General features: G+C 43.9%; 1 protein-coding gene across 1 annotated transcript in view; it reads left to right on the top strand.

The window, feature by feature from the left end:
* The window catches only part of dcc (DCC netrin 1 receptor), a 204948-nt gene that overhangs the window by 161747 nt on the left and 15560 nt on the right, over positions 1-27641 (top strand). Inside the window, exons 22-27 of the mRNA XM_030084631.1 lie at positions 1121-1186; positions 7384-7546; positions 8732-8955; positions 9294-9410; positions 13817-13966; positions 21131-21433. Of these exons, the coding sequence (XP_029940491.1) occupies positions 1121-1186; positions 7384-7546; positions 8732-8955; positions 9294-9410; positions 13817-13966; positions 21131-21433 (1023 nt within the window). The remainder of the gene's footprint in view (positions 1-1120; positions 1187-7383; positions 7547-8731; positions 8956-9293; positions 9411-13816; positions 13967-21130; positions 21434-27641) is intronic.

Below are 27641 nucleotides of genomic sequence, written 5' to 3'. Positions count from 1 at the left end.
AAACAGGAGACAGAATACACAGAATCATTTGGACCAAGGTCTGAATAACATTTCCTCCATGTACGTGCACGAAAATAATTAGTTCATTCCTGTTTTTCTTCTCAGTGGGCCTAATCAGCGCAGTGTGTGGGAGAACGGTGGCTCCTGTTATGTGCCGTCGACTCCATTCATTCTGCTGGAGCACAGAAAGGAAGCTGTTAACTCTGGCTTTGGAATTAACACTGACACTTCCTCCGGTGTTGACTCCAGCCAGGCCTGTTTCTGCCCACTTTGTCGTAATGGAGCTGAACCGGCGTAACAGTCTGTGTCTGTGTCCGACATCAGCAGAAAACTGATCCCGACGAACTGAGCGTCATTGAATCTAACAATTCAATCCAGCTTCTCTCAGAACCTGGAAACGCTGATCTTTTCCCTGAGACAGGCCTGGAGTAGACGGGACAGACGCAGACACAGTAGAGCTCACCAGTGGAAGTTTGAATACAACGGAATACAACGGTTTGAATACAATGGACCTCTGAGAATAAAGTAATACAAAAGGAGCCACAGAGGGAGGAAAGTCAATTTAAGTGACTCTAAGTCTGATTGTTCGCTGATGATACACTATTGAGACTTTAGGTTTAGTTGAGTGCTGTGTTTCTCTTGCTTCATTATTAACTTGGTTCCAGTCTGGGATAATCAACAAAGTTATCACCATTATTACACTGAATGTACCATCTACACTTACATTTTTTATTACTCAGGATTAGGCCAGGTCTTGTAATTCCAAGGCAAAAATACTCACCACAGCTTGACGCTGTTGTCCCAGTCAGAAATTTTCAGTGTTACCATCATTAGATGAAACGGGGAAGAAAGGTTTCATGAATTGTTTAGGAAATGGGTTAAGAAGAATAAAGAGCTTCTTTCCACAGACAGTGAGTCTGGAAAGACGTAATGAGAAACTGTGAAACTGCGAGGCAAAGCTCAGGCTGGAAGGGAAGGAGAGCTGGGACTGAAACCCAAAGTCTGCGTCAGACAGAGCGAGACGGAGAGCCAGACGGCGGAGATGAAACGTCCGACTCTGAACCTTCTAAATCCTGATGATGATTTCTATTTCTAAACCTGTTCCTCTTCCTCCATCCAGGCCGAGGAGGAGACCACACCTTCTGGCCATCAGACACCAACCCGATTGACAGGAGCAGCATCAACGGTAAGGACATTTCATCCTGAACCCGTCCCGTCCTGACGGGGCTCTGATTCACCGTCTGGCCTCCGGCTCCAGGATTTAATTAGATCCACTTTCTCAGCATCAGTCAGAGTTACTACCAGCCATCTTCATGGAAAAACTGGATTATAAGAAAAGTGTAAAATCAATCATCGGCTTCTGGTTGTTAGGAAAATGAAAAACAACAGCATCGCAGAGTGAGGGAGGGAAATATTACAATTTAATGTTTAATGAAGCAATAAAACAAAATGTAGCAAAACTTAAATTATGTTCAGGATAAAACAATTACATTTTCACTTTTAGAATATCGATGTAGCTTTAATTTGTGCCATTTTAATCACAGATATCCTAAAAATCACTATTACTGATGTAATGGTCATGTTTTTGGGATCTTCTGAATGGTAGAATCAATGCTGGAAATGATTTTAATGCTCTTGATGGGAACAATAAGTTATAAAAAAAAATCCTCATGTGAGTCTGAGTGAAGCTGATTCTGTACAAATTCTCATCTAAAATGAATAGAGCGTCATATCGTTTTATTTTATCTTATCTTACAGGTCTCTTTTTCCATACTGACTTTGTGGCTCACATTAATTCCAGTACACACGTTATATCCATTGATCAGTGTTTTCCAAAACCAATAAATGATTGGCTCACCTCCCTTCATGTAACGTTGAGCTCATTTTAACTGCATTCCTCAGAAATTCCTCTAAATTGCTGTGCTGAAATGATCAAATAAGTGTATATTGATTAAAACTGGAGACATGCAGTCGGTCCTCCTCGATTAAATGCAGATATAATTCCCTCTTCCCGTCAGGCACAGTGATGATATGGACCAAAATGTGCTTCAAGCAATGTTTCATGAAAAACATTCACATTTTCTTTTTGTAAATATGTTCTTGTCCACAGTGTAAGTCGTAGCAGAGCGTTACCGGGAGGCACAAACGCTCCAAACACACAAACCTTCACAATAAAAGCAGTGGGCAGGTTTCCAAGGTCAACTCCAGATATGATTTTCTTTAGCACATGCGCAGCTAATGTTGCTACTTTTAGAGCGAAGCTGTCCCTGACGGGAACGCTCATAACTCCACACACACTGGTCTCCTACTCCACAGAGGTCAGAGGTCAGGGTCTGCATCAGACGGTGATTCACTATCAGTGGAGGACAGTGCGGTGTGTGTGTGTGTGTGTGTGTGTGTTTAGGTGACAGTAAATCTTCCCCAGCTGACCTTTGACCTCCACTGGCCTGAGCTCGCAGCCTCGTTCATCAGTGCGACGGTATTTCATTTTAAAGGCGGTGTCGTCGTTGGTGTCTCCGAGCTTCCTCTGGCCTGACAAACGACCCGCGCGGCCGCTTGACCTCCGACCCCACCTGTGCAGGTCAAACGGCGACGTGGCTCTGTCGCAGCGCTGTCAGAGTCTTCACCTTCTCGCTTCCTGTCTGCAGAAAACAGGCTGGAAAGATTCTCCCACCCGGTTCTGCCGTCTGTGAAGGAGAGTTGATTGGTTTGGTTTGCAGCGTTGAGCAGAATTTCCGTCCTCACAGAAAGCTTTTTACCCAAAGGCAACTGGAGAACAGTACAAAGAGGCGACGTGCGCGAGCGTGACCGTCGTTCTGCGTGTGAAGTTCACATTAAAGCCTCGGTGATGTGAACTTCCTTCCTCTGATTCCTCCACAGAAAAGGTGTGTGGATTTGTGCGGATTTGTCTTTTGTTTGTGGATTTTACCCCGGTGATCGACCTCGTGTTTGATTTTTTTTTCCTCTCAGAGCTTCGTGCTTCTGTCCACAAAGAAAAAAATACATTTGAAAAAAAAAAAGATAAAAATTAGTGGGCATCACGTCGTCTTCTGCTGACTCTGTTTGTTTCTGTTTGTGCTCTGCTTCGTCTCCCGGCTGGAATCTCAGGCTTTGTGAGCATTTCTGCTCTTTCTGTCATCCTCGTGTTGATTTGTTGCTTGCTGTCGTGGCTCCACGCCAAACTGCTGCGAGATTGTGATTTATTCCGCGCGCACTCCCTCCGAGCCATGGGGGCTTTCGCTGATTTGCTCAAGGGCATCTCAGCAGAGGTTGTTAACATTGCCTTTCTCGTCGCTAACACGCTTTTAGCTGGCGGGTCATTTCTGACTTGCTGTCAGATGCTGCTCCCGTCGCTTATGCTTGTCATGTTCAGCTGCGTCTTCATCAGGACTTCACACACTCCGAGATCCTGGTTAATCATAATAAACTCTGAATTCTCACTCACAGTAATCGTACAGCAACAGATTCCATGCGTAGGTGAGGTTCACTGTGGGCTTTTCATTATGGAAACAAACTTGAATGAGGCCGTGCTGAGAAGCTGCTTTACATGTGAGCCCATGTGTCTCATCTCCTCTCTAATTACAGTCAAATTGCATAACGTCTTCGCGGGAAACCTCGAAGGAATTTCTCAGAAAACAGACACACACTATCACTGGTGAAGCTGACTTCCCAGATGAAGTGTGTTTGAAAGTGTTCACTCCCTGACCTGAAACATGTTGGAGGTCTGAAAACACATTTTTATGTGTGATAAACATTATAAACACATAAAATGCCAAATCAATCACACAAGACTTCATTTGAAATATAAAGAAAACACCAACAATTCCACATGAGTGTCTGAGGCACGAGCGGACAAGGAGGGGATCAGTCAAACGAGGAGGAAACCTGCAGACACACACAGTAGTAAAGGTCTCCAAGAAGTCTAAACCTACAGCAGCGTAATGAGAAAATGGTTCAACTCAACTTTATTTAACATATATAGCACTTTATAAACAACCACAGATGTACATAAATAAACATAAAAACTAATAATCAGGGCAAATGGATTTCAGTTAGAGCTTCTGAAATGTCCAGCATCTGAAATGCCAGTTTGACATTTGTGTCCCTTGTAATTGAAATGCTCATAGAATCATGCGGTCAGGATCCAGGATGCCGATGGCCTTTAATGCAGCCAGCAGGGGACAAAAGAGGAAGATGTTATCTCAATGATTCCAGCAAGTAACAGCAGATTCTGCTGTGTACGAATAAATCTCAACATGGAAATATCTCCAGAGGTCCAAACACTCAGTCCATCCAACAGAGGTTATGGATCTTCCATTTTTAACAGCGTGGACTAAACCCGATGTGTTTATGAAGGCGGGTTTGAACAAACAGATGAATAAACTGCGAGCTAACGCTGAAGAAACACTGACGTGTCAGATGAACACCGGTGACCCGACTGACCCAAAGACTCATGTCACGGAGTCCGCGAGCAAAAGAGCATCAGTTTAAAATGCTCTCTTCTGATTTTATGAGACGCCAAGTTTTAAAAAGAATCTGTAATCAGGAAAAATCAAGTTCTGTAAAAAATAAACAACTCAGCTTATACCTTCTGATGTTTGGTCTGCTTGAGGCTACAGAATATATGGTAACGTGCTCTGAAGATTCCACCAAGAAAATCAAGGTTCTGCTCATCAGTATTTCAGTCATCAGTGTTGAAAATCTTTGTTTAGTTGGAGGCTTTTTGAACGCTCAGCAGTGTTTGATCACTCTTAAATTGCCCAGTCTGCAGTTTCATTCTTGGAACTGGTCATGTCTGACTTTTTCACTGACACTGAATTATATTCATCGACGCTATAAATAATCCTGGTTTGAAGGATATTTGGACCAAAACGTACAGATGTTTGGACTCAAATGTCCAGAGTCAAAGTAAAAAAGCAAAAACACTAAACACCGAAGTACAGATACCCGAGAAACCTGGAGAATTCCAGAATCCCTCCCCACCAGCTGCAGGTCCTTCCTTCTCATCCTCCTCCTCCATACAGCAGGACTTGAGGAGGTCTAGTCTCCATTCCCTGCTCCTTATTCTTTAATCCTGTTGTTTGAACTCAGTATTCATCATTTTGGACTGATTTTCATTCAGTCCCTGAAGTGAGATTTCAGAGAACACATTTCAATAAACTGGGAACCCAAAAGGGTCTCACACATACCTTAATGTGCACACACTGTTCTCAACACTCGGTTTATGGTTTTAGATTTTTACCATCAGCCTGGGTATAAATTTGTTGATAATTCAAGTATAAAATTACTATTTTGGTCCCAAAACACCGAGGTGCCAATTTAATGTGAAGCTATTGAATCAGCAGCCACAGCAGTCCTAATTCTTAATCACAGAACAATTAGAAAGGAAGACAAAGCACACAAACATCTGTTTTAAAATTCATGTTTACTTCCACCAATCAGTATTCCTGGTGCGAAGGAGTAAATCCCAGTTACAACATTTCAGTGAAGGGATGCCACAAAAACACAGGAAAAAAGGAGAAAAAAGTATTTTACCGCAACAAAATGAGCTAAAAAAATGCTGTTTCATAAGTTGAAATATCAAACACGGGAGATCAGGTCAGTTTTGAACAGTTCTAGTGGCCTCGGCTGTGCAGGTTGTTGCCTTTTGGGAACAAGCGTTGTTATCTGGTGGGAACAGGCCACTTATTTCAGGTTGTTTTGGGACCGCACAGCAACCACTTATTCATGTTCTCTCCCTGAGTGGCAAGTGACGTTAAGTGGAAACCAGCGATTTATTTTCCTTTGAAAAGGTGAGTTTTCATGCTGGAATGAAGTGTGGATCCTGGAGGAGCGGCGGCGGTGAGCCATTGATTCGGTGGGAGCGGAGGAGCTTTTCAGTTTGTCATGTCACTTCCTGCTGACAGCAGAGGTCAGACCCTCGACTCGGTGACCCTCCGGCTCCACACTGGAGGCAGAAAAACATCTCCAAAGGCTTCAAACTCACCTGCAATTTAATTATTTACAGGGAAAAAAATCGAGAGAGGGGGGAAAAGAGGGAGATGATGAAATCTAATGTTAAAGAGGAAAAAAATGAGTAACTGTGGACCTGAGCTGCAGCTGAAAGAGGTGATGGATTGTACTGCTCATTGAGGGTGACCAGCGAATGGAGAGAGAGAGAGAGGGAGAGGGAGGGAGGGAACAGGAGAGAAAGAGCGAGAAATAAAAGAGATATGGGGGGAGAGGGAAAGACAGGATTCCTGTCCTTTCTTGTCTTCGTCCACCATTCCCGCCCTCTTTCCTTCTTCTTCCTTCCTCTCTACTCAATGCCAGGCTCATGTCTCCAGGTCTGTCTTTCTTCCACACCACGCTTCTCTTTCTTTCTTCATTTTTCTTTCACTCTTTTCCTCTGTTCGACTCCTCTCTTTTCTTCCACTCGTCTCTCGTCTCCATCCAGAGCTCCCTCATGTGTCCCAGTGTTGTCTCTCTGCTCCAAGGTCGTCTTAATGAGTGTGTCATCAATTCCCTTCTTTCCCTGTTACACCTGTCACACACTCTCTTCACACACTCTCACTCACACACACTGTCTTAACTCGCTCTCGCACACACACTCTCACACACACAATGCCTGTTGATTGGTGAAGCAGCTTTGTGTTCCAGCCTGTTCAAATGATAACTTCGCTCACACAGGTCGAGAAAAAACACTGTATAGAGAAAAGACATGAATGAAGTTGAAATGCTGGAGTCCATTTAATTATGCGAGGTCCACCACGTGAACCCAACTGGTGTTCCCCAGGGTTCTGTGTTGGTGCCACTTATTTTTTATGCTGTATTAACTAATGATTTACCGAAGGTTTGTCCTACCTTATCTATTAGAGCAGATACACATCCTGTTGTTCTGCTGAATAAACGTCCTTTATGTACATTTGCTTTACATTTTATATTTATTTTTTTTCCTCTGGGGCAAACAGCTAATTAACACTGATCAAGCGTTTGTCTTCTTTTCATTGTCATTCAGCTTATTAATAGAGATCATAAGGAGCTCCTTCTCTACAAAACAAATACAACTAGTCAACCAATAATTTTTAATGTGAACAACGTGAAATATTTTGAATTGCATATTTATAATTATCTTTATTACGGCTCAGACGTAACAGGTTAAAAACGATGAAAAGTTATGAAATTATTTTCAGAAATAATGTTGAACTTTCAATTTTCCAGATGCATCAGTGAGCGATAAGCTCAAAATGAGTCAGACAGATGATTTATTAAAAGTGATGAAAGTAAAGTGGGCTATAATAACTGCTTTTTAAAGAAGTGACTACTTAGCCATAGCATCTGTTCGATACGATTTGAATCTTTTCAGACTGAATGAACTGAACCTGCGGTGTGTTTTGTGTCCAGGCTCCCCCATCGGCCAGATGCGTCCTCCTCACGGCAGCGCCACGCCGCAGAAGAACAGCAACCTGCTGGTCATCATCGTGGTGTCGGTGGGCGCCGTCACCGTGGTGGTGGTGGTCATCGTGGCGCTCATCTGCACCCGCCGCTCCTCCGCCCAGCAGAGGAAGTAAGACCGCCCCGTTCCCAGGCTCCGGACCAGGGAGGCTGGTCAAACGTCTGATACCAGAATCATCAGTTCTAGTTTGGTTCATCGTCCTAAAATGTTTATAACAAATTTATAAAATACATGATGTAGTGAGTTTAAGGATAATAACAGTAGTTTTAGTCTGGATGTCTGGAGGAAATAGCTTTGATCTCTGTGAAAATAATCTGCTGCCATCAACACCACATTCACAACAAACTGCACCCGAAGGTCCTGTTAACCTGAAGATGCTCTCATTAAAACTCAAAAAAAGAAAACTTTCAGAAACTTGTTTTTAGAAATAAGATGAGAAAAGAAAGAGACAGTGTCACCCCAATCATTTTACATCACTATGGTGCGTTCATGACCCAGCTCTGAAAAAAATCAACTCAGGGAGTTTACTTTAAGTTTATCCAAAATAAAAGTGTTTTTTACGTTAACATATATTTCTAATGAGGTAGGCAAATCAAGGTTGATGAAGATATTGTTTTTGCTTTCAAGTAGCTAAAAAAAAGCTCATTCAACCAGCACCTGGATTTGGCGCTTCTCATCAGCATACAGCATACCTTCATACTTTGAAAATAAAAGCAGTTCCCCGTGTCAAAATCCAAAAATGGCAGTACTCCAATAAAACACCGTCCTCCTGGTCTCTGCTCACCAGCTGTCAAAGTAACTAATTACAGATATTTACACTCTGTTAACTGAGTAGTATTGTCAGATAATTTTGAGTGCTTCCTACTTCTAGAATATGATTCTACTGCTATTTTACAATATAGAATAACATCGCTGGTCAAAAGCGTAAGAGGAATCGGACTGTTATTGAGCTAACCAGCTAGTGATGGCCCGGTCGGTGTTGCAGTACCATGATAGGCCACCAGATGGTACAAAGAGTCGCATCTGTCATCCTTCAGGCCATGGGTGTAAAACAATGATTCTGACACAGGAATAGCATAAACTGTATGTAACGGCTCACTACTGCCCCCCAGTGCACACAAATAGTATTACAGATTCCTGTTCTTACTTTTAAACTGTAAATGTAAATAAGTGGTGAGATTAAATGTGGTAAACGATCACTTTTACTTGTATTGGCGAATATTTCGAGCTCAGTCAGTGTGAGGGTGTGTGAGGTGTTTGCCCCCTCTGAGCGTGTTGTCCTGGTGGTCCCGGCAGGAAGAGGGCCAGCCACAGTGCCAGCAAGAGGAAAGGCAGCCAGAAGGACCTGAGGCCCCCCGACCTGTGGATCCACCACGAGGAGATGGAGATGAAGAACATGGAGAAAGCTCCCAGCGTGGCGCCGTCAGGACACGAATCGCCCATCCAGTCCTGTCAGGACCTCCCCCAGGTGGCTCACAGCCAATCAGAGAGCCAGATGGGCAGCAAGAGCAGCCACTCAGGTACGAAGGATTGGACTTGCTTCACGTTAATGTTCATTTATGTTTTATTATAGCTCCACAAAGTGCACAGCACTTTTTTCTGACGGTTTTTCTTCTCTGTCATGGTGCCGAATAACTCATTTATACCTGTTATGAGCCTGGATTAAATTAGTTGTATAATGAACCCTGAGTCATCAATATTGAAGAACAAAACAAATGTGTCGAGTGGAAATGCATCAATAATCCATTCTCCTTGAGGGAGAATGGCTGTGCTCATTTTTAAAGTTAGTGTGTTTCGCCAAAGACGCAGAGAGGGAAAAAAAAATGCCTTTCACTGATTTGCTGTGAATGTTGTGCAGGAGCCGACGCTGACGAGGCGTCCAGCTGCATCTCCACTCTGGAGCGCTCCCTGGCGGCCAGGAGGGGAACGCGAGGCAAGATGATGATACCAATGGACCCCCAGCCCAGCAACACGCGTAAGTGTGTGTGTGTTACATGTTGAGTGGTTGAGGTTAAACACAGGTTATTGTGTAATTTCTTCAGTTCATGAGTCATCATTTTATGAAATCTGGCGTTGACAAGCGGTTTGTACTAAAGATGCCCCAATCGGATTGATAGATATCAGAATTGGGCCGATATTGGTGATTGTTGATCGATCGGGTATCGGCAAATCCAGCTTTATGAGACGTCTTCAGGTGCCTGCAGGAGGTTTCTTCTCTCAGCGATGATTGTTTCATTGGACTCAGCTGGAAGGCTGAGGCTCACTTCAGTGTTGTAACTCAGTGTTTTCAAACATGCAGGAACATATTGCAACATGTCAAAAAGCTAAAAGGACAGTACCTGCTCTGAGAACCAGAGGTCACCAGCAGGAGGCAGCACTGATCAGTGCTGCCATGATTTCATGGAAAGATGCTAAAAACTTGCTGAGGCTCCAAATCCTGCTAGAGAAGCGACAGGTGCAGTTCCTGTGATGGATTTGAAGTTATTTGCCCTTGTTTCTACCTTCATACCTCTAAAAGTCCTTTATGAATGTTACTCCATACCTCCACTGGGGGCAGCACTGAGCGAAAAGCCCCCCGGAGACCATTTCCCCGGTAATGTTGGAGAAAAACAGTTGATAGCAAACAGAGAGACTGTAGTGATGTATGGAGACTAGCACAGAGGAGGAAAATGATCAATACTTGAAACTGTCTACAACAGTTCAGTATTTCACATTTTCCACCAAACCTTTTGAAGAGCTGCCTGCTGAGCGTCCCCCCGCATCAGGTCAGAGGTCGTGAGGCCGAGCTCCCTTCCTGCAGGATGCAGCCTTTCAGACGCAGCTCTGCAGCTGAGTGCTGCGCTGTCGGGCAGGAGGATCTCACAGTGCAGATCACATCCAGGACGGGTGTGTTTCATGTCTCAGCCAGTTACACTCAGTGGACACACACTGGCCCCCCATGGTGGCTGCTGGTACTGCTGCATCAGCACCTCCTGTCTTTCTCCTGTCCACTGATCAGGTTTCGCCCTGCTCTGGTTACAGCGGCTTTAAAAATGAGGGGAAAGTTTCCAGTCGAATACCTGATCCTTACATGCGTTGTGGAAGGATTCCCATGACATGAGCCAGTGCTGCTGGTTCTGTCGGACCGTGTCAACATGACGCGACTGCGGTTTGGGGTGTCTTCAGGTCAAGCCGACTGTCTCCCCTCTGTCTTTCTGGGGGAGAGTGAAGATGTGAAAAGTCTTTCAGGCAGTGACAGAAGTGAAGTTGAAGAGACACACTGAGAAATTATGCACCGACGCAGACTTTCATACAGGGGTAATTAGCCCGCGTGTTCCCTCAGAAGGACTCGGAGGAGGGAGAAGATCTGAGGACGGGGATGAGCAGGATCCAAAACAAAAAGGAATCTGGGGGGTAGAAAAATGAAAGTGTGGCTCTGAGTCAGTTCACAGCAGTTCTATTCAGGTCCGCTCACATGCGAGGCCTTACGTCACGCAGCAGAGAGAGCTTTCAGTGAAAACCGCAGTGAATCGGGGTGGGTTTCATCAGCGCGATCCGGACTGACCCCGTCCATCCTGCAGGCCTCCAGACTGCAGCGAAGCCCCTTTTGTCAGTAGAATGTTACCCACTCAGTAAATAGCCTCTTTTATCACTGCTGCTCCCAAAATGCATTGTTCCTCATCACTGAGCTACAATGGAGCTTTGCTCAAAGTGACACTTAAAACTCATTAAAGCTACTTTATCATCATTAAAAAAAAAAACCAGTGTTCAGAATAAAAATTGAAAAATATTAAGCCCACTATTCTTTTCTCATATGTGTGTAACTGATTGCTCTTTCCATCCACCTGAGAGCAGACGAGCAGCGGTCGCTGTTAGCTTTAGCGGTAGCATTAGCGGCTGCATTGTCTCAAATGAAAAGCAGTTCTGTTATTAGTTGATTAAACGTGTGTTTACTGAAGGACCTCGTTAATCTGAGTCTGGCTGAATGTAACAGGAAAGCAGCTACAGTGAAACCTCGATTCACAGCTGCGATTAGCATTAGCATTAGCATGTTGGTTTGTCTGTTTGTTTTGCTGCTGCTTTTTCTTGTTATCATTAGTTCATAAATCTTTCTTCAAGAAGAGCAAACATCCAGATTATAGAGCATCTTCCTCCACTAACACTGGCAGTTGAGCGTGTCTGTCACACTGAACAACAGGCTGTTTTGGTGTGAGCTGATGTGAAGCTGCTGTTTTCTCTCATCACATTGCATCTGAACGTCTGCAGCTGGTCTGTGACTCAGCATCACTGCCATGAACTAGCTTTGGGTCTGTGCAGTCTAGTTTGGATTCTGCAGAGTAGAACCGGTGACACATCTGGATCAAGCTGCTGCAGCTGCTGTTTTCACCGTGGAGGTCCAGAGAAGCCCTCATCATAACGCTCTGTCTGCTTTTTACTATATTCCCCCCTTTGTTTTTTCTTTTTTTCCCCCCAGCAATGTAGTTAGAAAAGAAGTATTGATCCAGAAATAGTAAAATATGTATGATTTCAGTCAAGTCACGGATTTTTTTAAGAGATTTGACAGAATCTTTACATATTACTTTTGATTGTTCATGCTGTTTCTTCAAAAAATCACAAGAAATTATTTTAAAAAACGTCTTGAAATGAGAGTCCAGTGAATTCAGCTCAGTATGAAGAGCTGAAAACGCCGTGGATCTTTTCTGATGTCTGCCGAGATGAACAAGTCGTCCAGTCTGAGAAACACTCAGAGTAAATCCAAGAAAAGCTGCAGGCAGCCTCTGCTGTGGAGCGGAGAACATCTCTGATGGTGATTCTCCTATCTGCATTTATAAACACACACACACACACACACACACAGCCATTAACCTGTAGCTTTCTGCCTCACTGCATCAATATTGTCCATCAGTGAACGTATTGAACAGCGCTGCTCATCTCACAGACCAATCGAACCAGCCTCTCTTTAAATGGTCACAACACAAATACAGTAACTAGTACTGCACACACACACACACACACACACTCACACTCACACAGAAGCACACACACACACACACATACGACTCGTAAAGATGCTGATCACAGCTCTGCTCTCATCGATACTTTACGATCAATGGCAGCATCGATGGGGTTTTAGTTTAATCAGTTCTGCTTTTTTCAGAAGAGGAAGAAACCAGAAGCAGGAAAAAGAAATGATGCGTTTCTTATTTTTGGAGTTCATTCTGAATGGAACGTGAACCACAATCGTTGAGGTTCGGTGTCTCTTCACTGTTTCCTGGTCGGAGCTGGAAAGTTTTCCATCGGTGAAAAGGAGCTAAAACTAAAGTATTGATGAGAATCTGCTTGGATATATGTAGTTATTTAATCTGATCTATTTAACATTGCAGACAGACTGTAGATCTAATGAAAAACAGATTTATTTAAATTGAAATCTATTATTCACGACAAACGGTTTGTTCTGAGATAGTTTGTTCATAACAAAAGGTTGTCATGTAATGTTGGCAGTTAACTGTGTTAAACTGCAGAAAAAAATGTGTTAATTTTTCAACAACCATAAATTAAAAAAATATATGCTAATAAAAGAAACGGGATCAAGATGTCACTGCTTGTGAACTCCATTTACATTGGTTTCATCATTACACAGACACAAAACTTGTAGCCTGGCTTCGTAATCAGTCTGCGACATGAACCGAACTGGATGCAATGACATATTTCATCTCAACACACTTCCTGTTGTTCCAATCAGTCTCCCAAACTGCGAAAAGTACCACTCCATTATCCCCAAACCACAGTGATCAATTATTTAAGTATGAACTGTGAAAACAACTCAAACAGATTATGTGTGTGTGTGTGTGTGTGTGTGTGTGTGTGTGTGTGTGTGTGTGTGTGTGGCAGACTCTCAGCGTTGCTGGATGGCTGATTTACACTCACTGTCCCGTCTCCAGCGCGCTGACAGATATTAGCTGAAGTGTTAGCATCGATCAGCAGGTGTTGTGTCTGCCAGCTGGCCTGTTAGCATCTGTAACAAACCGGCTAAACCCAATGAGGGCCGCAGCCACACACAGCTGCACTAACGAGGCGAATCACAGGCTAACGTGCACGCCTCGTGCACGCCTCACCGGAATGGCTGTAATGGCAGCATCGCAGCCTGGTTGTCTGGTTCCTGTGGGTTTGTTTTAAATCCCTTCCTGTCTGTCGCCTCTCTGCAGCAGCATTCGGGCCTCTTCCCTCTCAGCCTGTCGCTGTCCTCTCTGCTTTACGCTGTGTCCTGCCGCCGCCTCGGGCCTGCTGTGCTGACACACTGATACATGTGTCGGCCGTGTCGGCCGTGTCGGCGGCCCGGCCGGGTGGATTTATGTGCACGGCGCCCGCCGCTGACGGACTGCTGTGCCTCTTGCGTTTCAGCCGTGGTCAGCGCCATACCGGTGCCTGCCCTGGACTCCTCTCAGTACCCCGGCATCCTGCCCTCGCCGTCCTGCGGCTTCTCCCACAGCAAGTTCAGTCTGAGACCGATGCCGTTCCCCAGCCTGACCGTGGACAGAGGATACACTCCAGGTACGACTCCGCTCCGCTCCTCCTCCCGGTGATGAACCCACAGCGACACACAGCAGGCGACAGCAGCTCGCCGCCTCCTGCTGCTGCTGCTTCCTTCTATTTGTGACAAAAACTGATAAAAAAAAAACCAAGATTCACTGAAAGACACATTCAAACAAACAACAACAGCCACTAGAAACTCCAAAACAAGCTGTAAAAAGCAGTAACTGGAGGAGGTTGTTGACCGTGGGACAGCAGATTTCAACGGATGGTGAAGATAATCTTCACATCATCCATCAATGAAGCATTCAGGTGTTTAAGCAGCTGTTTGTCCTGCAGGCTGTGCTCAGGTTGAAGTGTTGAGAATAACGGGTTTCAGATCCATCAGCTTCCAGAAGTCCTTTTTTCCCTGACAGGTCTGTCACACTGTCATGTCGAAGCGTCTGAAACTGTGTTAATTCAGCTGCTTGTCGAGTCTGGTTTTAATATCTGTTTGGTCAAAATCACAAGCTAAAGTTATTTTTGTGGCACAATTTTCTTTATTGAACTCCATCAGGTTCTGATTTATCACTTGAAGTGTTCTACTGTAAACAGATGTTTGCTATAGAGATAGACCTATATTGTTTTTTTCAGAGCCAATACCGATTATCGGTAGTCAAGGAGGCCGATAACCAATATTTACAGCCGATATTCATTTGTAGTTAAAGTGAAAATATTAGTGTCAAAATTTTGAATAATACAAAGCCTCTTAGGCTTCCATAGCTACTTCCTGTTTGTGTTTTGTAGGCTAACGGCAGATTTTTCCGTTTTTCATTGTTGTTCGTCTTTTTCTGAGAGAGGAAAATATCTGCCTTTTAGTACTTAAACAATTAGGATTTGTGTTTTGTATTTAGTAAGTGAAATGTTGCTGAGTTTATTTGGTTCCAGCAAGTTCCATGACTGTTGTGCTAACTGATAGCATGTCAATGGGTTTTTCCATCCAAGTTAGCATTAAGCTAGTATGACTTTTATTTTTTCTTAAAGGGATACTTCAACATTTTGGCAAATTGGCCCATTTAGCACAATTCCTTAGTCATTTCGAACAGTGTACTTACTTTTTTTGTGAGGGCGAGCTGTTGTTTATTCAGAGGTGAGTCGGGGAAGGTTTTCGGGACGGACACAATGGAAGTGAATGGTATTTTCGGTTCCCCTCGTCAAACTCATCAAATACACAATCCAACAACGCCAAAACACTTTGGTGAACACGTTATAATCCACACATTCACTACACTGTGGAACACCAACAAATAATATTGTAGCGTTACGACACTGAAGCAAATACTGGGAACTACTTTTTCTTTTGAAATCACTACGCCCAGACGCCATGTTTAGTAAGTAGTTCCGTCTTAGCAATCTTGGCATTAACAACTCAATCTGGTAATTTTGCATTAATATTTCACAGCGTAGTGAATGTGCGGATGTTGTGGTTTTCTGTGTTGTACGGCATGACGTCTGTGTGGAAAGCAGAATTCTGCCAGTCAGGAGACAAATCTCTTCTCTTCACAGCTTGTCTCACTGATAACGCTTATTCCCTCGTCTGTGCACATATATCAATGGCCAGAGGTGGTCAGTAACGAAGTAAATTTACTTAAGTACTGTACTTAAGTAAATTTTTTAAGGATCTGTACTTTACTTGACTACAATTTTTTCTGAGTACTTTTTACTTTTTCTCCACTACATTTGGCAAATAAATATCATACTTTCTACTCCACTACATTTTAAAAAAGGCTCTTCATTTTTTTCTATTTAAAATCAACCACAAAGCAGTGTTATTCAAACTCCAGACTAGAAGGTGGCACTGAAACATGCAGGAAGTGTTGCCATCTGGCTCAAGTGCCCGCTGTTATGCTGGATGAAAGTTTTAGGAACCCGAAGATGACGACTTGTGTTGTTTTGGTGGTGCCATTTAGTGAATTGTTTCATTTACTGATGTAGAAGACTCTCCTGCTCTCTGGCTTTATTTTTCTTTTAGCCTTATTTTGCAATGTGTTGCACAAAGTTGAAGGTGGGTTATCTGAATGTGATTACCACTGGCTGGTAACTGACAAAATATAAATAAATTTCAGTTTACAGTTTACATACATTTCTTCTGTTCTTAATCTTTCTTCTTTCTTCATATATCTATGAATTTAAAAAGTGCTGAATTATGATTTACAGTATTAAACGATTTACTTTTTGAACTTAAGTATTTTCTAAAGCAAATACTTCTTTACTTTTACTTCAATAAATGTTTGATTTGTCAACTTTTACTTATTTCACTGGTAGTATCTGTACTTTTACTCAAGTAATGAAATTGAGTACTTCGACCACCACTGTCTCTGGCTCTATGCACGTATATCCGTGGCTCTGCAGGTACTTTGCTGTAGCTTTCACTGCTGATTGGCTGTTACTCCTGCCAGCTCTGAGTGTGACCAATCAGACGGTGCTGTGGGCGGGACGATGCTGGAGGCAGAGCAGCGACCCCAGGCAGAGAGATGCAGCTTAAAATAATCCCGTTTCATATTGATCTCTTATCAGCCGTCGGATTAAAAATGAAGCTGATGCCGATATGCATCAAAATGCTGAATATCAGCACCCATAATCGACCCGGCCGATGATTGGTCGATCCCTAGTTTGCTGGAACTGACAAGAGGACAACTGGGTCAGAAGCAGATGGCACATGTGTTTCCTGTACTGTCACACAGAAACAGGTTATTTGTTGCCTGAAATTTCAGAGAAAATTTATATCACACCAAAATAAGTCAAGATAAATTCACATTCAGACTACAAAGTGGCACCAATGTTCTTTATTTCACACTTAAGTGTCAGATATGGCTGTGAGAATGTGAGTTCAAATCTCATAATTACTTTTTATCAGACGGATTCATTAAAATGATGCTCTGAAGCCTGGAGGAAGAAGAAGAAGAGTAATTATTCAAGCAGCTTTAAATAGTCTCTGGCGAGATACACAGCGCTATTAAAGAATATCAGCATATTTAGATGGAGATGGAGATTAGACAAGACGGGTCGGGAAGTGAAACAAAGGAAATTAGGAGTAAAAATCTCAGCAGAGAATGAACCTTCATATAAAAATTTCAAAAGCAAACCACATCCGAACAGACCACTCATGATCACATCCATGGACAAAACTTCACATTTCATTCTGTCTTGAGAAGATGCTCTGTAATGGTTTAGTTGTTCTTGAAGGTGAACATTTTTTTTTCCCTGCATTGCACACGTCAGACTTGATTAATCCATCTGATCCAGGTTTATTCCCATTGACACCATAACTTTACAGTGTTTTCACTGTATTTCTGAAGATTATGAAGCGTGGATTCAACAAAAACAGCAGTGATGTGGGGGATAAATCAACAAAATATTAAGCAAAAGGACAGCAGCACACACAATTACTGTGAACAATTTCCACAGTTAAATGAATCTTCCTGCAGTGTGATTAACGCTCCTTCAGCTGCAGACGGGTAGAAAACGGCTAACCCTGAGGCAGCAGAGCAATTAGAGGCCTTTAGTTTCAAAATAAAAGCTGAAGCTTTCGCTGTGATCTTACATGTTATTTAGTCTCCGTTACATCATTAACACATAAATCATTGATCACACCATGGAGCTGCAAAGCTTTGATTAATTAAATGAGGATTATTTTCACCCTCAGTCAGCTTTCTGCTGATTTTCATACAGTACCGCGGTTTGGTGTCACTATAAAAAGCTGTAGACGGAGGACTGTGACCTTTGCAGCTCTCTCCGTCTCCCACATGAAGCCTCAAACTGCTCCGGAGCTAAATGCTTAACGCCACGGTGGGGAGCGGTAATTCAGTGATTCAATAATGGTGGAATTCCTGCTTGGCTCGTATCAGTGATTTCACTCCAGCAGAGACGCTTCAGAGTCCCTGAACCGGCCGATCGCTGCTGGCTGTCTGAACTAACGGGGTGGAGGGGTGAAGGAGGGCAGAGGAGGGGTGAAAGAGGGTGGAGGAGGGGCTAAAGACAGTCAGTGAAATACTGCCCATCAGGGAGGCTATCCCACCAGCTTCAGCACCGTCTGCTCATTTCACATCGCTTCAGCTTTCATTTTGTCATGTTGCATTCTCATGTTTTCTGTATTCGTGTTTCATTCTGGACTAAATGAGATTCATTCTTCTAAATTCTGACAAAAATGTAGCATAAATGAGCTTTTCCAGGTTGGTAAGTGAGCACTTGTTTATTCTGGAGATGAATCATATCTGGATGAAGCAGAACTGGAAAACCAGCAGTCTAAACCTCCAGCAGCTTCACTAGAAAAATGCTCCAGACTGACCTGAAGCAGCTCTAAATGTAGGTTTTATTCAGTGGAAAAGCTGGTTCCTCATGAGAGGAACCTGATAGCTGAAAGCTCTGCCTCCCATTTTACTTCTGCATAATTCATACTTTTAAGGAGCGAATTCATTTGTCTTCCATTCAGTGGGTGTTGAGAGTTTCTTTGTAGGAAATGTGTGTTTATATTGGAAAAGTTCCTTTAATTGATTAACCTGGAGTATTCACAAAGAGCCAGAGAAAGTTTGTCTGTTTCTCTAAGGAACACTTTTAACAAAACAACGATTTAAAGTGAAAATAAACAATTGTCAGGTGGTGTGTTTAGACAGCAGCCACTGAAAACGCAACTTTTTGGAACAGTTCCCAAAGTGGAACTCAGGGAAAACACTCGGGCTCTGTCACCATGCACCACTAGTAAATAGTTTTTTTTTTCTTCTTCTTCTCTTGATTTGACGTCTTTATTTTGAACATGTAAATTAAAAAGCATGCTCTGTCTTCAGTATGAACTGATCTGGATTCCTACTTGAGATGTGGAGACTCTTGAACCCCCGGACTTCACATCAACACATTTATTAAGTCGTTAAAAGACGACAACATGACCTGATCGTTTGTCTGCACTCCGTCTCCCAGGAAGCACTGCACAGGCCAAAGAAAGACAGAAACTAAAGGGGGATTGAGATGCTGCTCCGCTAATTCACAAAGACAGAGACCGAGTTTTAATGATGTGGCAGAGGGTGGAGGAGGCGCTCTCCACCCGGCTGGCGGAGCGATCGGCGGCTCTCCCGGTTTCCAGCAGCTTACGATGAAAGAGAAAAACAGCAGAGGTGTCATTTAAGCGTGTTATTTTCTGCCTCCCATTTCTCATCTCCGTCACCACGGGATGGAGGGTGGTTGTCATGTCTGACTGCTGCCGGTGATGAGATGTCTGCGTGCCGAGGATGGAGGGTGCAGATCATTATTCCCCCCATATCTATGACCCGCCATCGTTTCTCCGCTGTTGCTCCTTCTTAATCTCTCCCCCTCCCCGACGATCGCAGCCCTGCCACCGACACGATGCAGAGTAGTTGTTGGATCTCAGTATTAGTGTGAGTCCAGTGATTTGTTGACCCGAGTGCCGGGCGGGAGGCGGAGAATCCTCCCTCTCCCGGCTTCCTCTCGTCTCGGCTGGTTAATGAACACACAGCGACCTGCAGGTAATTACTGCCTGTCTGCTTCCCCTCCCATCACACCCAGCAGCTAATAATCCCAGCCTCTCATATCGGCCCAGGTTATTGTGCCTCTTTTAATTCTCTGTGATGTGCTGCTAATGTTAGCAATTTTCCTGCCGGAAGAGGCGACATTTGGCATTTTGTTTTGCTCTAAGTAATCAGTGTTGTATTCTCGCGGCCACGGATATGTGACATTTCATTCAACAGAGCTAATTCTTTGATCAGTCGATATCACGTCCAATCAGAACCCTTCACAACCTCCACATCTTAAGAGGCTTTAAATAAACACTTTTGACCTGTTTTGAATACGTTTCAATGAGCTGAAACCTCCATTTTCCATGTTTTTCAGTGCATATAAGAACTTAACATAATCGGAAGGTTTTTTTTAGGAGGACGGAACTTTTCTTTCAGTATTAGCAGTAATATTATGTATTCTTTCCTTCATGTGGTGCGTTTTATTTCTTTACTTTCATCTCCATCTCTCAGCCTGTTAATGTAGTTACAGCTGTTCTTCTTCTCGCTCTTGAACATCAGATGCACGAAGAGTTTCATCTCTTTTGACGCAGGTTTCAGAGCAGGAAGTTCCTGTTCTTTTCCCTGACTCCTGTCATCCGGCGTGTGAGATGAAATCAGATTTCCCAGGCTGAAGAAGTTCACTCGGCCCACGCCGTGTTGTGACTTCATGTTGTCACAAGACGTGACAGTAGTGACGTTACAGAAAAAACTCCACCATTTTTTTTCTATTGTTGCAGCGAGAAATTCCCAGTTTCATCTAACGAGGAGAAAGGTTCTGAGCTGACTGATAGGGTCATGTGTCAGTTAATCGATCAAAGCTTCCAATGCTATGCACTGATCAGCTCGCTCTGCTGGTGTTAGATTAGTGCGGCGCCCCCCGGACGCCATTGGCGCCTTTAGTATTTGCCTGCATCACCTAATGGACGAGCCGGCGCTGATGTTTATACATGATAATAGCCCAAAGTGTTCAATAAGATAATATCAGTCTTTCACTGCCATTATGCGATAACTCTGTTTTCTTCTAATACAATACAGTAAAATCAGTGTTTATTCCCCATTTGACGATAACTGCATCTCAGATTTCATTTAGCTCATTACACAGTGAGCTTAGCAGCCGCATTTCATTAAAAATTGACATTTCAATTTACCTGTAAACCCAAAATATCATTTTGATGGGTTGTTGATGAAGAATCAAAAGTTGAAAATCATCCTTCTCCTCAGGGACGCCTTCTTTCTACATTTAAAGTTGGATTTGTACATATTCTGAAACACGGCAGGTCATGAGACACACATGAAAGCCTTCATGTCTTTCCGTTCCTGATGGAAACGTGTCTGATTCTCGCCGTCCTGCAGCAGCAGCAGTGATCTCTCATTGTGTCTGTATTACTTCCATCATCAAAGCAGAGACCGCCTATAAAAACAACCTCCTCTCAGAATATTCACACTTTTGAAGTCAGGTTGTTTGTTTTCCCGTGTAGGCTCGTCTTTTCATGTCTTCCTCTAAAGTGAGTGTTCACTCTTTACTGTGTGATTGGGACTAATTGGCTGTTTTGTCTTTTGTCCTCCCTCTGCCCGTTCTGCTCATCTTTCATCTCGTTTCATCCTCCCGCTGCTTCTGAACCCGCCTCCCCGCGATCAGCCATACCCACGGACTCCTCCACCAACCCCCTCCTCCAGCAGCAGCCCCCGCCCCAGCAGGCCCCTCCGCTGATCCCCGTCTCCGCCGCCCCGCCGGGGGAGCTCGTCCCCACGGTGGGGCCGGTCCCGGGGGCCCCCGCCGCCCCGGCCGCCGCGGAGGACGCCCAGGCCGGGGGCAGCCGGACCATCCCCACCGCCTGCGTGCGGCCCAGCCACCCGCTGCGCAGCTTCACCAACCCGCTGCTGCCTCCGCCCATGGGCACCATCGACCCCAAGGTGTACACCTCCATGCTGCCGCAGTCCAGTGAGTACAGCCGCTCGAGAAGACAACCGTGAGGGTGGTGTTCAGCAATGTAGTTTTCACCCACGCAGGATCAATTCATATCGATTTGATTTGTATCGATACAACACAGACATCTCAGAGCGCTTTAGCAGCCGGCGGAAAGCAAAGGCTGCCTTTTCAGAGAAAGAAACTTGCAGAACCAGGCACAGAGTAGCAGACTTTCTGCTGTTCTCTTGGGAAATGTCAGAGTGAAACATCACAGCCTGCAGAGTGAGCGAGGAAAGAGGCTCCGTGCAGGTCTCTCCCAGCAGGGCCTCCAGAATCACAGGGTGGAAAGAAATCGGTCATATTTCCAGATAAGAGAGCTGCACCGTCCACACTCTGATGGATCCCGTCCCTCCTCATCGCTATTTTGGGGACTCCACCTAAAAAAACCAAAGAATCCAGCAATGTGTTTGCAGAATCAGAGTCAGAATCAGCTTTAATGGCCAAGGTTGTGCATGACAAGGAATTTGACTCCTGCTTTTGTTCTCTCTCAACAAACTACAACAGGATAGAAGAGAATTATAAATAAATATAAACATTCTGAAAAACAGGGAGTCCCAATATTTACAATAGTATGAACATTTATAAAGGAAAGAGCCGGAGAGGACAGTATATACAATACCAATTTTAACGCAGTATTTACAGTGATGTGCGACGGGCAGGGTTCTTGGGTAGTGGAGTATTTTTAAGTGTAATCTTGACTGACAGAGACTGTTTACTGAGAGGTCATCAGGGTCATGGCCTTGTGGAAGAAACTGACTCTGTGTCTGCTGGTTTTGGCATGCCGTGCTCTGTAACGCTGGACGGCCAGAAGGAGTTTGAAGAGTGTGTGTGGGGTGTGAGGGGTCTACAGAGATGTTGCCGGCCCATGGTCTTGAGCGGGTTCAGGTCCAGGTGGTTGTGGCGACACCAGAGGACCAGCTGGTCAACCTCCTGTCTGTATGCAGACCGGTCATCCAGGAGTTTCTCAAACGGGTCCCTTGAGGTGCAGTTGTTGGTGCAGTGGGAGAAGGGCAGTGGGGAGAGGACACAGCCCTGGGGGGTGCCAGTGCTGGCTGTGAAGCTAATGTGTCATTAACCACTGTGTTGAGATATTGCTGAGGCTCTTCCATTTTTAATCAGTCATGTTGTCAATAACAATGTCAGAGACGCTCATGCTAATGAGCCGTTTTCATCCGGAGGTAAGCAACCCCTCCTTTGGGTATTGGAGCGACCCGGGTGTGAGCAGGTGAAAGAAAACAGAGGAAGTTATTGAATGTTTGACACGTCTGACAAATGACTCCACAAGTCACGACGTGTGAGTGAGAACAGGGTTGGATTAAGCGTCAGACTGAAAACTACAGCAGGAAGGACAGCACTGAAACTCTCCATCAAGACAGACTTCAGCTCCATGGGAAGCGCTCAGCCATCAGGAGGCGCTACGTCGCTCTGCTGAAGCTACTGTTCCTCCTGCTGGACCTCAGCATTTCTCTAGACCAGGTGTCTGCGACCTCAGTGACCCACAGAGACACTTTGACCTCCCCTCTACCACATGAAGTGTTTGGAGCTGCAGGATTTAACCTTTAAAATGAGACGACATGTTTCATGAGTATAGTTTAGAACATTGGACATTTTTTTTAAGGAGTTAATTCCATGGTTTTATCTTTTTTGTCTGTTTTAGTGATTTTAAAGTGTTATAATTGTTTTTGACAATTCTACATATTTTGTGAGTTCTGTTTTTTCCACTGATTCCAGGGATTCAGGACCTTTAGGGGACATTTTAACCAGTTGAGCTGCTCTAAAATTTTTAGCCAGAAGATTAGGGTTATAGGAATAAAACAAATCATAAAACCTGGTAGCTTTGCGGAGCCTTTACAGAGGAGATGAGGAGCCACAGGTTGTAGACCCTGGAGCAGATCTGGACCAGTCTGTTGTGTGTGGTCAAGTCCACAGTGAGCCTCCTGGACGTCAGCGTCTCCGACTGCTCCAGGATTTTGTGTTGGTTGGTGTAAATGCAAACATTTTTTTAGGAACGTAGCGGGGGAAATATGGGTTTTTGTAAATACTCAGCCATGTGGAAAAATGGCCTTACATCTATTGCTCAAACAACTCCCCCCTTCTTTTTTCTCATTCACTGTGTAAATGTCAGAGATGTTAGAAAAAGTTTTGTTCCTCGTTGCCTGCATAATAATACAACTAACACAAACTCTGCAGCAGTAAAACGAAAAGAAACACGTTGGCCAGTTTGTGCTTCGTGTTTGGCATCGACTTTGTTGTTAAGTATCAGTTTGTGCATTGTTAAACATGTAGATTTAACAGGCAAGAGTTCTTCTATCTACTGCATTTTTAACTATATTTTTGTAGTTTTTTCTTTATGTGTTTTAATGGCTTTGCTTTTCTTCTATATTAAACTGTGTATCTTTGCGGCGTTGTACGTACATGTGACTTTGGAGTCGATCTCACTGACGGGGACGTCGCTGCGACTTCCATGTCTTATCACCGAGGTGTCAGGTGGCTCAAGCAGCGTCAGTCAGCGTTGTGGAGACGTCGCCGCAACGTCTCCTCAGTCTCCTTGTTACAGCAGGTCTGAGAGACGTCTCTAATGGAGACTTCAGTCCCCACCTGGTTTCCAGGCCAGTGAGATACGAGGCCCTTTAGGACTTGTTTAAAACTTGCTTGGCATTTTGTGTCCATCTTTGCCTCCGGAGTTGCATGAAAACACATAAATGGCGCGTTTTCGAAACTTAAACCGGGCCTCAGATTGACATCAAGTATTTTTCTGTTCTTTCATGTTTTCTCTGATAGCTGGAATAAAATCATGAAAAAGTAGAATAAATGTTCAATGAGGCTCCAAAAGAGAAATTACAGAAAGTCACGTTTCATTTTTTTTTGAACTGATAAAAAAGGAAACAAAGGGACTATAGTCTTGTTTTTTCCTTGCATCTCATCTCATAATTACATTTTCATTTTGTAGCCGTGACTTAAAAGTGCTGTAGGCAGGATTCCGCATCTCCGCCATCTTGCTTAGGGTTACCTAAGCAAGATGGCGATTTGACCCATCTAAGATGGCGATTTGAAACCCAGCACAGCCAATCCTGTCCTGTTTTCTCTGACATCACGCCCTTACGCAAGTTAAGCCCCTCCCACAAGAACGTGCGACGAACGCCCCTCGACCAATCACGGTTAGAGCCTCAGGGGCTCTTCTGGTTGGTCAAAGATACCTGGAGCTGTCGAGATTCCTTTTCAACTCAGAACAGAGACAGATGGAAACGCTGCGCCCTCGCGGTAGTGCAATTATGTTACACTCCTAAAGGATTATCAATGGGTACTCTAACATTTAATCCAAAGAAAACACAGAAAAATTAGCATTGACTAGCAAAATCCTGCCTACAGCAGCTTTAAGGTAGATCCAACATTTCCTTCCTATCCTGATGTTAAACTGCAACATGGTTACTGTTTGAAAAACTATACGTTGCCAGTTTGTAATCAGTATTTAGTTTTCTTTTATTGGCTTCTGAGCGCTTTCAGCAACATTGATGAATCCATTCACCAAATGTAAATTTAATTAGTGTGAAAGCTGACTTTTACAGCAGACACACTACAGTGGGCCTGTTTCATGACTTAGAGACACTTTTCTTGACTGGACTGCTCCTCTTGCAATCCAGATTTTAATCGTCTGAATATCAAACCGTGCTGCTAATTACACTTACATTAAGCCACTATCTAATACGTGTGTTTAGATAGCAGCCTGACCACCAGGCTTCACAGGCTTCACTCTCAATCAACTTCTGTTCATAGATCCAAACTGTCACAGCAGGTTTTTCTTCCTCTTTTGACTGGTAGAAGTCTTATTTCTGGACCTCATTCCTTTTGGGATATAGTTTAATCTATCATCCACATAATGTGAAATTCTGACACTTCTGTTTCAAACCTCGCCTTTCCGTCATTTAATGTTCATTTAGCTTTACTTGTACTGAATTCCTCCTGGCTGTTACAGAATTCAGCAGAAGAAAAGGACAGAAAAGTGTGATTCATATCACATAATGACAAAAATATCCCCAAAACCAAAACACAATGTTTTGTTACCAGTCCACCTCTGCTTCCTCCGTCAATGTCTGGCTTCTTGTGGATTATTCATGATTTTCTGCTTTAAGCTGGATTCTCTCTACTGACCACGCATTGTTTAATATTTTATTCAGGAAGGCTAAACGCATTTGCTTCAGGCAATGTGAGTGTGTGTCTTTTGTGTGTGTGTTTGTAGAAAAATATACAGTAACCGGGCCTGACATTAGCCAGAGGGTTGGATGTGATCTGTACTGACCTCCCTCCATTCTCCCGCCGTCTCTTTATGTTACCTGTCCGTCTCTCCATATATCCAGTCCTCTCCGCAGCCGTCCTTCAGCTTGAAAGGAGCCATTATTATTCAACAAAACACCTCTCTGCCTCCTGGAAATAAGGCTCTCCTCACTTATCTGTTGTCTTTCTCAGCCCCGCTCTGAGTCATTTCGCCCTCTCGGGCACAGATACCGTAATGAATTTGTGATGGTTGCCTTGAAATTTGATGGAGATATCCAGCTGCCCCGGAGAGGAAATCTGTTGGTTTTAGCTCACTCCCTGGGTTTGGTAACAGTTTTCTCCAGGAGCCCCTCGGCTCCTCGCGGCTCTGCAATCATCCGTGATGGCCTGTTCATTACAGTCTGAAGTACCCTGAAGAAATGACCGGAAAGAACATGCAAACTCCAGAAACATCTTCCTTTAAAGAAACAGTGAATGGCAGGTTGATGCATTCAGGTGCAAACAGGATAAAGTGTGTGTGCATCCATTGATTGTAGGCTTATATGGATGAAACCAGTCATTTTTTCAGGATTTTCCACCGAAATTTTTTTAATTTTTTTTTTTTTTACGGAGCCACAAACTATGCAAATTATCTGAAATTCAGAAAGGGAATAGAAGAAATATGGCTACATGAACAAAAACTGAGTTTGCATTCATGAAGTGTCATAGGTACAAATTAGACCTATTTTATTGCATTTAGTTTGTGGCCATTTTTTGTTTGTGACCTCCAGTTTGTAGAGCAGTTTGAGCTGTACTTGCCATTTTTGAAGTTTTTTCACCTTTTTTATTTAATAAGTTTTCCTTTCCTTTTTTTTCATCCTCTTTTTTTGTTGTCCTGAAAAAAAAAATCTTTACTAGCCATTTTAATCATTTCAGTCTGACTGTTCTTCCTGTGACCAGATGAAAGCAGGTTTGTGATCAGGTTTGTAAACACCTGATTATAGATGTAATTGTTGAGTTTATATTGCTTTGAGGAGTGAATAAGTTTATAGTTCAGGAGATAAACTTGCAGAAATGTTCTCCTGCAGTTTGAGCCAATTAGCAGAAACTTCTTCCGCCAGGTGTTGTAGAGACTTGATAATCGGTGTTTCCAGTGTCGCGGCTCCAGATCGGGGTCAGACACCAATCAGAAGACGCTCCGGCCTATTTACAGAAAGCAGAGCGCATCTTCAGAGGTGTGGAGGTGTGAGCGTCCCTCAGATGTTCTCCAGTCTTCTGTTTTCCTGGAAGCAGATGTCGAACAGCGGCGGCGGGATGTAAAGCCGTTCAGGGCACCTCTTTTTAAATTGCTGAAGTCAGGCACAGCGCAGACCTGATTTTCAAAGCCTGGGTGTGTATTTTCCTGCGTTGACCTTCGAGCTGTGGGTGGGATGAGTTTCCAAACATGGCCACTTCCTGTTTACCCCTCCGAGCTTCCTCCAGAGGAGCCCAGCTACAAGAAGAGGAGCTCGACTGGAGGGAGGAACAGCGCTCTTGTTAGATATTCCCTTATTCCCCGGCTGTCTCCTTTACTGTTTTCCGTCTTTGTCCTTGTATTTTCTTCTTTTACTGTCTCTCTCAGATCTCTCTCTCCTTCCCGTCTCCCTCGGCGGCTCATCTTGTCGTAGCTTCTCTGATAGCCTGCAGCCATGTGAGCAGAAAACGAAACACTCGGCTGCAGTTCATGTGATCCCTGAGCAGTGTGTGTGTGTGTGTGTGTGTGTGTGTTCCTTGCTCTCTGTAGGTGTGTATCACCTCTGTGTGTGTGTGTGTGTGTGTGTGTGTGTGGGTGTACCCAGTTCCATTATGGCTGTGTTTACATGCCCAGGTGGCCTCAGATTAACATTGATTTTTGGCTCCTGGAAACCTTTCGCTCTGAAAAAGTGAGCCT

This window comes from Salarias fasciatus, assembly GCF_902148845.1.
Source record: "Salarias fasciatus chromosome 7 unlocalized genomic scaffold, fSalaFa1.1 super_scaffold_4, whole genome shotgun sequence".
NCBI classification, from domain to species: domain Eukaryota; kingdom Metazoa; phylum Chordata; class Actinopteri; order Blenniiformes; family Blenniidae; genus Salarias; species Salarias fasciatus.
Note: the sequence above shows the minus strand (reverse complement) of the source record. Positions and strands in the feature narration are given on the sequence as shown.